Source organism: Protobothrops mucrosquamatus, unplaced genomic scaffold, assembly GCF_001527695.2.
Source record: "Protobothrops mucrosquamatus isolate PMUCROS unplaced genomic scaffold, P.Mucros_1.0 scaffold367, whole genome shotgun sequence".
In the NCBI taxonomy this organism is placed as follows: Eukaryota; Metazoa; Chordata; class Lepidosauria; order Squamata; family Viperidae; genus Protobothrops; species Protobothrops mucrosquamatus.
The window spans coordinates 392,267-406,846 of NW_015386701.1; the positions used below are offsets into that span (position 1 = coordinate 392,267).

The 14,580-nt window shown below is 39.6% G+C and overlaps 1 protein-coding gene across 1 annotated transcript in view; it reads right to left on the reverse strand.

The window, feature by feature from the left end:
* ATOH1 (atonal bHLH transcription factor 1) overlaps positions 1–11,413 on the reverse strand; it is a 20,374-nt gene extending 8,961 nt beyond the window's left edge. The window contains exon 1 of the mRNA XM_029284086.1: positions 11,364–11,413. Within this exon, the coding sequence (XP_029139919.1) occupies positions 11,364–11,413 (50 nt within the window). The remainder of the gene's footprint in view (positions 1–11,363) is intronic.
* Between the last annotated feature and the right edge of the window lie 3,167 nt (positions 11,414–14,580).

Here is a 14,580-nt window from a genome sequence, read left to right on the forward strand (position 1 = left end):
TAAAGAGGTTAATCATAGGAAAGAAAGTAATAACAAGTTTGATCGTGAAGGATAAGGTTATTTCTAGAGTAGCAACGTTAAAACAATGGCTTTTGTAGTTAACAGTGATGCCTTTTAATCATGGTTTGAGATTCAAAAGAACCTATCAAATTATTCTGGACCAACTAACTAACAATCTATTCTGATCCCTTGAGACAATTACTGTAATAGCAAGCAAGACCTCACAAACTTCAGACACATGATGCAAGCAGATGATGAATTAGAAAAAAGTGACAATGTTTGGCCAAAGTAGTGAGAAGTAGAAAATGCAGGAAGACAGAAGATAAAGGAGAATGACAGATTCAAAGCAGTTACTGAAATGCCCTTTTACAAGATACAGGTTATCTCCCCAGACTGCTCCGGTCAAGTGTTTGGTCACCAGGGTTGAACCCAACAGTTTTTCCAGAATCCAGAATCATTTTTAAAATCGAAGCCTTGCACTTAAAATTTGCAAACATACTTTATCAAGTTCAGAAAAATGTACTCTGATCCCTTACTAAATATCCCTGGTCACCAGGATAACATTTAGGCATTGTCAATGAATTACAATTTTCTGAAGACATCTATAGTGTTCCTTAGTACTTGTAGGCATTAATATTTATCTTACTATTTATATGGTATGTATGTATGTATGTTTGCAATGTATGGCTGTGAAAATTGGACCATGAGAAAGGCTGAGCGCCAAAGAATTGAGGCCTTTGAACTATGGTGCTGGAGAAGACTCCTGCGAGTCCCCTGGACTGCAAGGTGATCAAACCGGTCAGTCCTAGATCAACCCCGACTGCTCTTTAGAAGGCCAGATCCTGAAGTTGAAACTCAAATACTTTGGCCGCCTAATGAGAAGGAAGGATTCACTGGAGAAGAGCCTAATGCTGGGAAAGATTGAGGGCAATAGAAGAAGGGGATGACAGAGAATGAGGTGGCTGGATGGAGTCACTGAAGCAGTAGGCGTGAGCTTAAATGGACTCCAGAAGATGGTAGAGGACAGGAAGGCCTGGAGGAACGTTGTCCATGGGGTCGCGATGGGTTGGACACGACTTCGTAACTAACAACAGCAACTATTTATATAAGAATAAGATAAAGTCTCTGTTTGATAAGACAGACTCTTATTGATTTCATAGACAGACAGACGTTCTTTTCCTGGTAACAGTGTAGAAGTGGTTTTCTATTGCCTTTTTCCATATTTGTCCTTAAAATCTTAGTGGTCCTATTTTCTTGTAGTCTCCTATCCAATAACGTTTTGAGATCAACCACGGTCACATCATCAGATGTCCTAACTTTGATGGTATCAATACTTAAAATGATACACAAATACGACGATACAGTTCCCAGAATTGTAACAAAACTATGGTCAGTTTGTTAGATCATAAATCTAAGAAACCTCATTATCTGTCATAGAGTTTATCCACAGATTCTATGTTCCTTCAGAAATCTATTATTACGTCAAACCTATTTTGTGTTTTGTTTTCAGAACAGCACAATACTGGTTTTTAAGCTATCCAGGTATGAAAACAGTAACTGCATTGTACAATGCAACAATTGGAACCATAATTTCCGTTGCTAAGCAAAGTGATTGTTAAGTGAGTCATGTCCAATTTTATAACACTTTGGCCACGGTTGCTAAGTAAATCACTGCAGTTGTTAAGTGAATCATACAATCGTTAAGCAAACCCAGCTTTCCCCATTGACTTTGCTTGTCAGAAGCTGATCAGAAGGTTGCAAATGGTGATCACATGATGCTGGGACACTGCAACTGTTGTAAATGCATGGTGATTGCCAAGCACCCAAATTTTGATCATGTGATTGTGCGGATGCTGCAACGGCTGGCGACCCCAAGGGGGAGGGCCTTCTCTGTGGGAGCTCCCACCCTCTGGAACGAACTGCCCCCAGAGATCAGGGTGATCCCTGATCTCCCTTCCTTCCGCCGCGCCCTCAAGACGTGGTTGTTCCAGCAAGCGGGACTGGCCTAGGGGATTTTATAGGGGTTTTAATTACTTTTAATTGGACACTTCAAATATTNTAATAATAATAATAATAATAATAATAATAATAATAATAATAATAATAATAATAATAATAATAATAATATGTGCAAGTACAAGGACTCTTTTTATATTCCTTTATTTTCTTCCTTTGTATTATTGTAACCCGCCTAGAGTCGCCCCACAGTGAGATAGGCAGCAAATAAATTTAAAAATAAAAAATAAATAAAATAAAATAAAATAAAAATAAAAAAATAAAAAACCACATCTCTAGGACATGATTGACTAACTTGATTTAAATATTTCTCACTGCAGGGATATATTTTAATCAGCTCTTGAGATATAGTATTTCATTGCCAAAAGGTTTTATTCTCCTAATGTTTAGACAAATTTGACTTTCCTGCTATTTCTGTTGTTTCAGTCCTGCCCTCTGGTGGTTTCTTAAACCATTACTATATTGATTAAAATGGCTCATCTGTAAACTGGACTGTATTAACTGCATTAAATCATATGATTCTGATTTATTTTGCAGGAAACTGTTTTATTTACTAATGTCTTAATAAAAGCAAAAATGTGCTGGTTTTATTTCCCAAAAACTGTTCCAATGGGTTTTTTTTAACACCTTAACACATTATAATCCTTAAATATTTGTAATTCAGGAGGCAATCTTGTACAAAATTTCCATGCATATCAAAATGAAAAGCCTTTGATTTTCAGCAGGTTTTAGTTCTTAATGATTTGGCTTGAGGTTTAAATTTCCCTAAATATCTCTGCAGTTCAGATTGGAATCCTTTGTTTCCCAAATAGGGCTATGACACTCATTGCAATTCAATTGTACCTGAAAAAAAATGCAATTGAAAGAAAAAATGAATAGAGGCCCAGCTCTGCTCCAAGAATGTGGGGGGCGAACCCTTCTGAAGATCTGGATGAAGTCATTTTCTGCTTGGGAATCTTCTGGTATATTTTTCTACCACTTTTTCTGGAAGCAGCCTTCTGCAATTCATGTGTCCTTCGCTGACCAGCACAAGCTAGGATAGACAGAGTAATGGGAATTATAGGTTCAACACATTGGAGGGGATGGGTGGGGAAAAGGATGTTGAAAAGCATAGTTATGGGATCCTTGGTGCTCTCCAAACTTGATTATTTTCTTGCAGATATTTCATTATTAAACTAGTTACATCAGTGTTAGTAGGGAGTGAGATTTGCTCTCATTTTATATTCTAGTGGCTTTCCCTGTCAATATTGATGGGAGTTGTCTTGGTGGTCCCAGTAATAGTTGTCTTTAGATCAAGGGGTGACTCTTCTCTGCCACAAAGGATTTTCACCCAGACCCTTCCAGTACAAGTAACTTCAACTAATCCCCTCCCTTTCCTGAAGCCAGGCAGGGTCTGACCTGGAAAGTACTTGGATGAGGAGGTCCACCCAAAAATCCTAGGAGTTTAAACAAGATTAAAAGAAATCCAGGAAAAAGGCACTGGGGGAAAAAGAAGTAGATCCTCATCCCGGCACTGCTGTCCCACAAGGTTCTTTGAGGTGACCAACCTGGGTCTGTTCTGTCCCTGGAAAGGATAAAAATCACCTTTTTGGATTAAGCTGGGCCCTCTGCAATCTGTTTCCACAAAGGAGAATATTTGTAGCTCAAGAAGTTGAAATGAGGGGTCCTGGGTGCTTTCTGAGCTTGGCTTGTTTTCTTGCAGACGTTTCTTTGCCCGAGGGCGTATTGCTGATGTCATACCTAGGTTGGGTAATGAAACGTCTGCAGGAAAACAACCAAGCTCAGAGAGGACGCCGCGTTTCCACAAAGCCCGCGAAGCCCTTCCCGGGCGGAGGCAGGGGGCACCCTCGACGTCGTTCCTGGGCGAACAGCCCGACATGTTGTTGAGGGTAACTTCGCCCTTCCCTCCGCCTGCTCCGTGCCCACGCCGCGCGGGAGCCCGAGCGCCGGAGCCATGGCGCCGGGGAGCGCCAAGTCTCTGGCCGGGCTCTTCGCCTGCCGCCCCGTCGGGTGGCTTTTTGTGTCGCAGGGTTGTCCCCTGTGCAAACAACAGGTTGAATATTGTAGGTGCAGGTTATTAAAATGTCGCGCGGACAATGGTGGTCTGTGTCTCATTCGCCACACTTGACTTCCTCTTTGAAAAAGGGCGCGCACCATGGGACGCGGGGTTGACTTCCAGCGTGAGGCAGTCTGCATAGTAGCAGCGCCTGCCCCGGTCTCCTTGGCGATCGCGCTGCGCGGAAGAAGAGCGGAGGGGAACGCGGGCTGTTATTGATAGCCTACGAAGATCCCTCCTTTTTAGGGACGCTCAGGCGCGCTTTGCGAGACCCGTGAAGTCTGATTGGCAAGAAGCCTGCAGCGCTTTCTATCGATTCTCTTAACGAGATTCCTTCCCTTAGTAATCCGGAACCCCATTCCGTGCTTGGGGTCGGCCCGTGTTTCTGTTTTATTTCATAAAGAGGATGGGCTTGTGGGTGTCCCCGAAAAGTATTCCCCTCCCGTGCCTCCATTTTGCAGGCTGGCAAGGTTTACTTCGTCGCAATCCGGATGGAAAGTTTCTGTGGAGAAAGACCGTGGAATAGCAGCAAGCTTGTCTTATCCAAACAAAGGGTCTTAGTCAATTACTTTTTCAGAAAAAAATATGAATACATGGTGGAACGCAAAACACATTTGTACCGCAAACTGTTTTGTTTACAATCCTATTGGTTAATGGACATTTCAGAAGCAGCGGGTATGATCAACAAATCTACTTAAGTTGGTGCGTTTATTATTTTTCAAATGCAACAAGTATATTTGTTAAAATTATTGAGCCTATTATTCTGCTTTCTAGTTTTAATTAGTATAACAGTTTCCTTCATAGCCCTAGAACAGTGATGGCGAATCTTTTAGAGACCGAGTGCCCAAACTGCAACCCAAAACCCACTTATGTATTGTCTGGTGCCGGATGGGTGTGGCCCATTGCATGGGCGTGGCTGTGGTGGTAACGGCAGACTGGGTGGGACTAAAAAGTTCAATCAATCAATTCCAACTTTGCAAGATCTTTTTTTCCCCGTGAGAAGTTGAAATTGACTGATTGAACCTTTTTTTTTGTACATGGCGGCGGAGGCCTAAAGCAAAAAGGTTTTATAAAACCCAGCTGAAGGCCTAGGACTGGGGTGATGGCACGCGTGCCCACAGAGAGGGCTCTGCGTGCTGCCTCTGGTACCCATGCCATAGGTTTGCCACCACTGCCCTAGAATAAGGGTGTCAAACTGCCAGCCTACAGGCTGGTTGCATCATGCAGAGGCCGCGCTCACCCTAGCTCCTGCAATGTGAAAAAAGTTGTGATATGTCGTGACACATCACGTGGGGAGTTTGACACCCGTGTGCCTAGAATTTTCTTAAATTTAAGATGAAGAAGAATCAAATAGAATTATCACTCACAGTTGTGGTTTGCACACCTCATGTCATTTTAATTACAAGTTCGTAATTAGGTTTGTGTTGGTATCACTGTGGTGCAAATGAGCTTTCAGACAATGCTGTATCTCACTGAACACCAACAAAACACATTACTATTTAATACAATGGGTGAATCTATTTACACAAGGTAAAGAGTAGAATCTGGGAAAGGATTACTTTCTTTTGCTGCTAGCACTGCTTCCAATTCAAGTTTACTTGGGAAGCGTCTGCTTTCTATAGGAAGTCCATAAAACAGTACAGGTGGTCCTCAACTTACAACCACAATTGAACTCCAGATTTATGTTGCTAGGTGAGAAATTTGTTAAGTGAGTTTTGCCCCATTTTACAACTTTTCTTGCCATATTTGTTAAGTGAATCACTGCAGTTGTTACACAGTTGTTAGGTGAATCTGGCTTTCCCATTGACTACTTGTCAGAAGGTTGCAAAAGGGGAACCAGTTGTCAACATCCAAATGTAAATCACATGACCATGGAGATGCTGCAATAGTCATAAGTATGAAAACTGACCATGTCACTTTTTTCCAGTGCTGTTGTAACTTTTAACGGTCACTAAATGAATTGTTCTAAGTCAAGGACTACCTATATTATGTAAAGTTTTCTCTGGTCTAATGAAGAGAAGGACGAGGGGGGACATGATAGCAGTGTTCCAATATCTCAGGGGCTGCCACAAAGAAGAGGGAGTCCAGCTATTCTCCAAAGTGCCTGAAGGCAGGACAAGAAACAACGGATGGAAACTAATCAAGGAGAGAAGCAACCTAGAACTAAGAAACTTCCTGACAGTTAGAACAATTAATCACTGGAATAACTTGTCTCCAGAAGTTGTGAATGCTCCAACACTGAAATTTTTAAGAAGAGACTGGACAGCCATTTGTCTGAAATGGTATAGGGTTTCCTGCCTGAGCAGGGGGTTGGACTAGACGATCTCCAAGGTGCTTTACAATTTTATTATTATTATTACCCCTGATCAAGTAAAATCGTTGGCAGTTCAGTGTGCCCACCAAAAGCTAGAAAGGCAACAGAAACAGAAGGAAAGGCTAATGTCCTTAAAACTTTCCCAGGTAGAAGTCCCTCAACCTTTAGCCCTAAGTAATCCCTGTCCCCACAGGAGGAAAAACTCCCCTGCTATCAAGGCTTGCAAAGGGGATACACAATTAGCTCAGCCTGAAACAACTGTGGGCAGATTGGACATTGGCACAATCAATGCCCATACAATCACTTAGCCTCTCCTACCAACCTCCATCAGTAACCTTGCAGCCTCCAAACCAAACCATGCCATGGGAGGGACTGGGAAGCGTTTTCTACCCCTCTTATCACTTGATTAAGGCTGTTGGGCTCAAGTGTATTCATATATATAGAAACGTGTTACTTTTAATATTATATTGTGTACTTTCACAACAGCATAGTACTACTGGATTTTCTGCTTCACAGTTCCTTAATCTGCTTACTAAATATACTTGAGATTGGTAGCATTAATCTACATGATTTCTAGTTACATCTGATCAGTGCTGGAATCTATCCCCTGTAGAGTAAGAAACAAACAGGGAAACAGTTGATATTCAAAAACCATATTTTAAAAGGGAATTGCTAAGTAAAATACTAAAGTGCCATCTGGCGGCCATCTGAGAGTTAACTGTTGCAAGCATCTGCTGCAGATTCAGAGAGAAATTGCACATAGATACCACATGCGTGTGATGATTCCTTTCTCCAGGTGGTCATCCCATGCAGAATTTGATAACAGCTAATGCACCAGATATAAACTAAAAGTAGCAACTTACCAACTGCTATAAAATTTGAGTTTCATTTAGCAACATGCCTGTATTTAGATTCTTTTCAGCCTCTGGTGTGCTCAATAATACAAAACAGGTTACATATATATAAAAAGAATAAGCTGTAAAATTAATTGGGCTTAGCAACTGGATGGCTGTGCGTTTTTTTGCATATGAATACACAATTTAGCTAAATTTTGGGCAAGAGTCATGGATAAATGGAAAGTAAAGTTAGTAAGTAAAATTGATTGGAAATTTGTTTCAATGTGAGGTTTTCAACTCTTGACTGTTTGCCAGCATAAACAAGCAATATAACAAAATATGTTTAACAGTTTTGAAAATCACTTTCCCACATGACCAAAATCTTAGCCCTTATAGCAGTGATGGCGAACCTTTTAGAGACCGAGTGCCCAAACTGCAACCCAAATCCCACTTATGTATTGCCGGGTGCTGGGTGGGCGTGGCCCGCTGAGTGTGGCTACGGTGGTCATGGCAGATGGGTGGGCGTGGCCAGGATGGGCGTGGCCAGCTCAATGTTGCTCCTGGGGAGGGACACCTGTGGGGGCCGGGCAGCGTTGGGGGAGATCCAGGGGGTCTCTGGCGGGTAGGGCGGTGGGCAGGAGGCTCATCCTGCGGGGAGAGGCAAGGCCAGGCGAGGCAGGGCGGGGTGCCATTGTCACAGGGCAAGGCGAGGCAGGGGCCCGGGTGGCTGCTGCCTGACACCATCAGCCCCCGCACACAGGCTAGCGAGCGCATGGGTGCTGGGATGCATCCGGCCATGTGGGACCTCAGCGAGTTAGTGGGCGGCTGGTTGAAGAGGACGGTTGCCATCTCTAGGGCATGGCGCGCGTGCCCACAGAGAGGGCTCTGAGTGCCGCCTCTGGCACATGTGCCATAGGTTCACCACCACTGCCTTATAGGATACTTCGGTAACTTCCTCCTAAGATTGTAGTAGGAAGAGCAAAGTCAAACCAAAAAAATGTCCTCCTTTATTTAGGAATTATCATTTTAATTAGGTATCTAGCACATCTAAATAGGTTGAATGAACCAATCAGGAGTGCTGGTATATATTTTTGGGAAGAGATGTCAGATTTAACTGGATATCAGCATCTTTAATTCACTTCAACCTAACTATTGCACTCTTGTATTTTCTTGTAACTTTATATTCTCTTTGGAAATTGCAAACATATACATACTTACTACCAACATGTACATTGTACCTGATGATTACAAAGACTCAGAAATATTCACAGCCAGCCCTAAATCTATAGTAGATTTAGATACATAAAAATCCAAACAGCATGAAAGGCTGGTCTGATGCAGGTAAGAATCAGGAGGAAAAGTTCAATTGCTGTTGTGCAGAAAAAAATATCCTTATTTCTGAGCATTGAAGTAAGATTTGGAATTCAGGAAATGCATTTAAAAGTCAACAATTGAACCTGCCGAATTTCTCAGCAAAAGAGTGCCAATATAAGAAGAGACTGGACAGCCATTTGTCTGAAATGGTATAGGGTTTCCTGCCTGAGCAGGGGGTTGGACTAGATGACCTCCAAGGTCCTTTCCAACTTTATTATTATTATTATTATTATTATTATTATTATTATTATTATTATTATTATTATTATTATTATTATTATTATTATTATTATTATTATTATTTTATTAAAGCCACAGAACAACTCTGAAGAAATAGAATAAGGTGGTACTCTGTGTTATTTCAGCAGTAGCAAAACAGTAGGATATATATACTTTAGAAGCTTTCCTTTATTTCCTATGGTGGTTCTGTATATTGGACAACAGAAGAACGTGTGAGATAAAATAAAGATGGTTAAGAAACTAGGGACTGGGATCCCATAATGAAACTCCATGTTCTATAACTGAAGCAGAAAAAGTGATGGGAAGTAGCGTCACCATTAACTCGGATGAGAGGCCACCTAGCAGTTGTTATATCGGATGCCAAAAAAATATAAACCATGTACCAGGTGAATGGCTTGGCAACAAACTGGGATTGTTTTGAACTTCCCTATTGCTCTTGTGGTAGAATCATGAATTGGGCATACTATAAAAGAAATATAAGTAGTCAGATTGGTTCAGAGAAGTTCAGCCTGACTATACGTAGGGCTTATCAGAAGAATTACCCGTTGCCAATTGTTAGGAACAATGAAATGCAGGAGAAATTGTTATTGCTACTTTGCTATGTTATTTGGGTGAATTGCAAGTTGCCAACAGAAAATTAGCACTTCCACTTGAGTAGACCTTTGGAATCCTACAACAGAAGTTTACAAGTTTCTAAGAATAAAAGTTGTGAGTCTAGAGTACGCAGAAAGGTAAGCATTTTAAAAACCAACAACAACAATAACAATAACAATGCTGTCTAAGTTTCAAGAAGCTGGCTGAATACTTGTACTAGGATGAGAGGTCTCAAATTTTTCTACATTCTGAATACTTTTGGCAGCAATGGGACATTAGTATCATAACTGTCTTCTGAAAATTGAAAACACCGAAATGTTTTGTCTGTCTATCTGCCTAATTTATATAGTTGCTCATCTCACAAGCAAGTGACTCTAAATGGCATCTAACAGATAAAACCTCTGCTATCTTCTTTCAGCACAAAGTGGAGAGCCCTGATAAAGATGCTGATTGAAAGCAAAGGGTAACAGTCTGAAATTTCATTCTGTCTTTGGACATCAATAGCATTTTTCCAAATGTCCATGGGAATCACACCTCTCTTCCATTTACACCAATGTGTGGCTTTAACATCTTCAGAGCAAGTTCATTTCTTTGATTTGTAGAGGTTTTGCCTCATATTCAGCTATGATCTGAATATTTCTAAAGTAGGGACATTTTTTCCTTAATCATGTGCTTTCTCCAATAACCTTGGATGGGGTAGTGCTTCCTCGTTCAACAATAGTACACAATCTGGGGTCTTCCTGGACTCACTATTCCTGCTTGATTAGCAGGTAGCAGCTCTGGCTCAGAAGACCTTTGCCAAAGTTCATCTGGTACACCAGCTGCACTCTTCCCAAAGTCAGGTGGACCTTTAGGAAGTCATTCAGGATCTGGTCATATTGTGGCTTGACTATTGCAATTAATTTTGCATGGGACTGTCCTTGATGACCATCCAGAAGCTTCAACTGATCCAGAATGTAGTGGCATGGACACTACATCTCTCAGTATGCCATGTAACATCTTTACCCTATGAGTTACATTTCCTAGAGCCCAGTTAGTTGAGGACTGCCTGTCTCCCATAATAACTGTCTGGTTGATTCAGTCCCACAGAGATAATCCCTGCTATCTTAATTAAACATACAGTAAATGTTAGTCACCACCACCATCCCTACCTATTTGATCTGCAAAAGTACATTGTTCAATAATAACCATAAAATACTTTCATGATATATACAAGAGGTGCTACCAAAGTATGAGTTTTAATTTCTAACTTATCCATATAGAAATTATAAACTTTCATCCACGTTAAATGCTAATGGTTTTAAATGTAAGGAATTTGCCATTTTTTGTTCAAGCTACTGACAATAATGATGTCTATCTATCTATCTATCTATCTATCTATCTATCTATCTATCTATCTATCTATCTATCTATCTATCTATCTATCTATCTATCTATCTATCTATCTATCTATCTATCTATCTATCTATCTATCATCGTCTCCTTATTTATAACTCCATGCCAGCAATTGTCTGCAGTCCTTATAGTCTTGAATGGATTCTTCTATGGTCCTTATGGTGAAAATAATTCAGTCCTGCCACTAGAATTATGCAGTTATCCATGAACAATTCCTGTAGGTTAAATCAGTACTGGAATGTCCTTGGAACAACTGTTACATTATTCATCAAGACAGATCAGAATGGCAGACATTTCAAGAACTGAACATGACTCAATTGAAATTAACAGACTAATTCTTAAAGTGTTGTGCTTTAGGGACAACTGTTGATAAAGAGGCATGTCCAAGTGGGGTCAAAAAATGGCAAAGATGAAGCTACATGTTTGTCACATGAAAAAATGTGCATTTGATTATGTGGTCATTTCTGCCATCTTGACTTTTTGAGCCCACTCCTGGGTTGATAGTTCTTTTCTGATTAGGTTTGGAGCCACAACTTACCTGATAATATTTGTATTTGAAGTATCTGAATTTCCTTGGTCAATTGACATCTGTGAAGAAGCCTGTTAAGTGTTGTTCCCAGTGAAGCATTACTGAACGATGCTTGATGGACATTTTATTTGGGGGGGGGGATTTCCCTGGTACAGCCCACCAGCTTTGGGAAATTTCAGTGTAAACTTTCTCCTTTGATTTATTTCTCTATTCCAGTGAATTCAACAAATGCTAGAGGTTTCAAATCAGTAATTCTCAGAGCTGTTTTACTGCATGTGTTGTTCTAGGATCTAACCCAACTTTTTTGCACAAATTAAGCTTCACGCACAAATAAAGCTTCACGCACGAGCGCATGCGCCCACCACTTGTGCAAGTGGAGCTGGATGCACTTGTGCAGTTGTCCGCTGCTTGTGTGACCTGGTTCCAAACCGTGGCCCGGTTCTGAGCCGTGGCACAGGGGTTGGGACCCCTGTACTAATCAGTTGAGAAAAGGGGACATTGACTTTAAGAATATGGTATAAATATTAATCAAATTAAGCTAAACATTCTTTATGAGGCCTTTCCTAGAAATTAGAAACTGAGTAATTATCCTGCAGGTATAACACGGTTATGGCACCAAGTCAACGAATGCTTTGGATTCATATTTACCGTACTTATTTGTTTGTCTATTCACATGATCGTTGAAATAGGCAGAGAGGCAAGTTTAAAAAACCATTTTATTAGACAAATTATTTAGACAAATTATACACAGAAAGCTCTGCCACTTGCAACCGAGGCCTCCAAATTGTGTTTGTGTATAATAGACAACACATGAAAATAATTGGATTATCACTAAAACCGCTGCAACATCTGGTATACCCCTATAGCTTGTAAAGATTTTTTTCCCCTTTTTTTGTTCTTTTTTTTTCTTTTATAAATCAGTTGTGTAGATGTTCATGAACGTTACAAGGGGAAACAAGTTGTGCATGCTTTTAAACACTTGTACCCTGGAAACAGAATGGCCTTTCTCATGATAAGAAAATTGTTCTGCCTTACACAGTAGACAATATTATGCAGATTTCATACAAAAAAAACAAGGACATTACAAGATGTTCTCCCATAACAGAATTAGGCATCAAAATAGAATAGATTTGAAGAATATACTTTGAATTTTTCCTAGAGCAGATCACCTAAGCTGGTTCTTATAATCAAGTCCTATCCACATAACTGAGTTAGATTAACATAAATATCATATCAAATTAAAACAAACAAAAACACGTAATAAGTTGGCTTGCTTTCTACTTAACCGCAGTTTAGTTTATAAGAATTACAACCGAAGTTCATTTTTACAGTTCTGAACAAGTAGAGTGTTAGCTTCAAAAATGTCACCAGGCCAAAGGAGGTGCCGTTTTGTTTTTGCTGTCATCAGCTTATCATTCTATACAATTGGAACTCACATCAAAAATACATCTATAATTGAATACGTAATAAAGATTTAAACAAAAGCTTATTTTTCTCTCTCCCCATTCCCTCTTTCTTGGAGCACAATAGGACTGTAGTTAAGGCCACACCAATCATTTTCAACAGCCTTCTTTCCGTTAACTCTCTTCTCTTTTCCAAAGATTGACAGTATTGATTTCAATAGGGCTTATTCACCTTGCATGATCTGTTTTTCATGCTCCTGAGAGCCAGTAAATCAGACATATCTGGATATGTATTTGTGTTTTTAACCTAATGAGCGCTTTCCAATTTTGCAATTTGATGTAAAAGCATGATTAACCATAACTTTCAACACTGTTGAATAGTGATCGCAAAAAAATAAATAAAAATAAAAATAAATCTAAATTAGTGACTTGCACATTTAGGTACAAATGTTAAATTGCCCTGGATGATCTAATAAAAAAAAGGAACAGTATAAAATACGTTTAACCAAACAATGTAAATCAGAATAGCATTAAAGCACCCCATCTCTTTGCTCTGTACATCTTTCCAGAATACACTTGTTTTTACTAAAGCTTTATTAGACAAATTGCAATAGCACTGGCTGCCATTTTATAGATATATAATATATGTGTGCGCGCGTGTGTGTGCACATGTATATACATATATACCCTCCCACACACGCCCACTCACATATACCAAAGCATGTATATATATATATAGGTGTATATATATGTATGAGAGACTAATTTATTTAACAGAAGATTCTGCCATATGATACAGTTCTCTGTACATAAGAAAACAAAAACTTTTAAACTCTGTACAATTCCAGAAAGATCATATGCACTGTTGCAGTGCAAAAAGGAGATTTAACTGTAGTCTTTACTGGCATAGCAATGGCTTGGTGAAATTCTACAAAATTGCATTCTCATATTTAATGGTCTCTCCCTTCTCTTTACCGTTTCTCTCATTTTCGTTTTCTTACAAAAACTGCAAGGTTGGCCTTTGGTCCACAGTTAAAAGGACGCACAGTAGCAGAGAAGCATGAAATGGATTTCAGAGAACAGACATTATTGCATATATATATATATATATATATATATATATATATATATATATATATATATATATATATATATATATATATATATATATATATATATATAATAAAACCAATTCAAAGGTATTTCAGTGAAATAACATTGTATTTTTGATACAGACTCCATATTTAGTTCCTATATTTCAAGTGTTATGACATAATGCCATGTAGACCTTCAGATTCATTTCCAGAATGGTGCTTTGGAACGGGTGGGAATACAAGCATAGCACCTGTATGAATATTTAAACACTTGTTTTTTTTCTGGGATCTTAAACCTGCTACACAATGCCTAAAAAAGACATGGCTGCTTTACAGAATGGCAAACAGTTGTTACATTTACATCCTGGTGCGCTCAGAAACAGTCTACTGAAATCATAATTGAAGACCTGCACAGCTGAATAACCACTAATACAATTTTAGGAGGATAGCAGGTAGCTTTCCTACAGTAGCTCAGGTTGCATTTACTTCAGAGTAGTCCCACCAGCCTGATGGTTACAAAGCTAAGTCACGATACGTTCTAGAAAAGACTTACTCCAGAACCACTTTAATTTAGCCAATGTGCCTACCCTAAGGAAACTGAAAAATCACGGCCTAACATAGTATAAGAGAGAAAAATGAAAAAGAGGAGGGCAAGAGGAAGGATAATGAGTTGTTACTAACACTCCCGATTTCTTTTAAAAAAAGTTACATCCAAGTTAGTTCCACAAT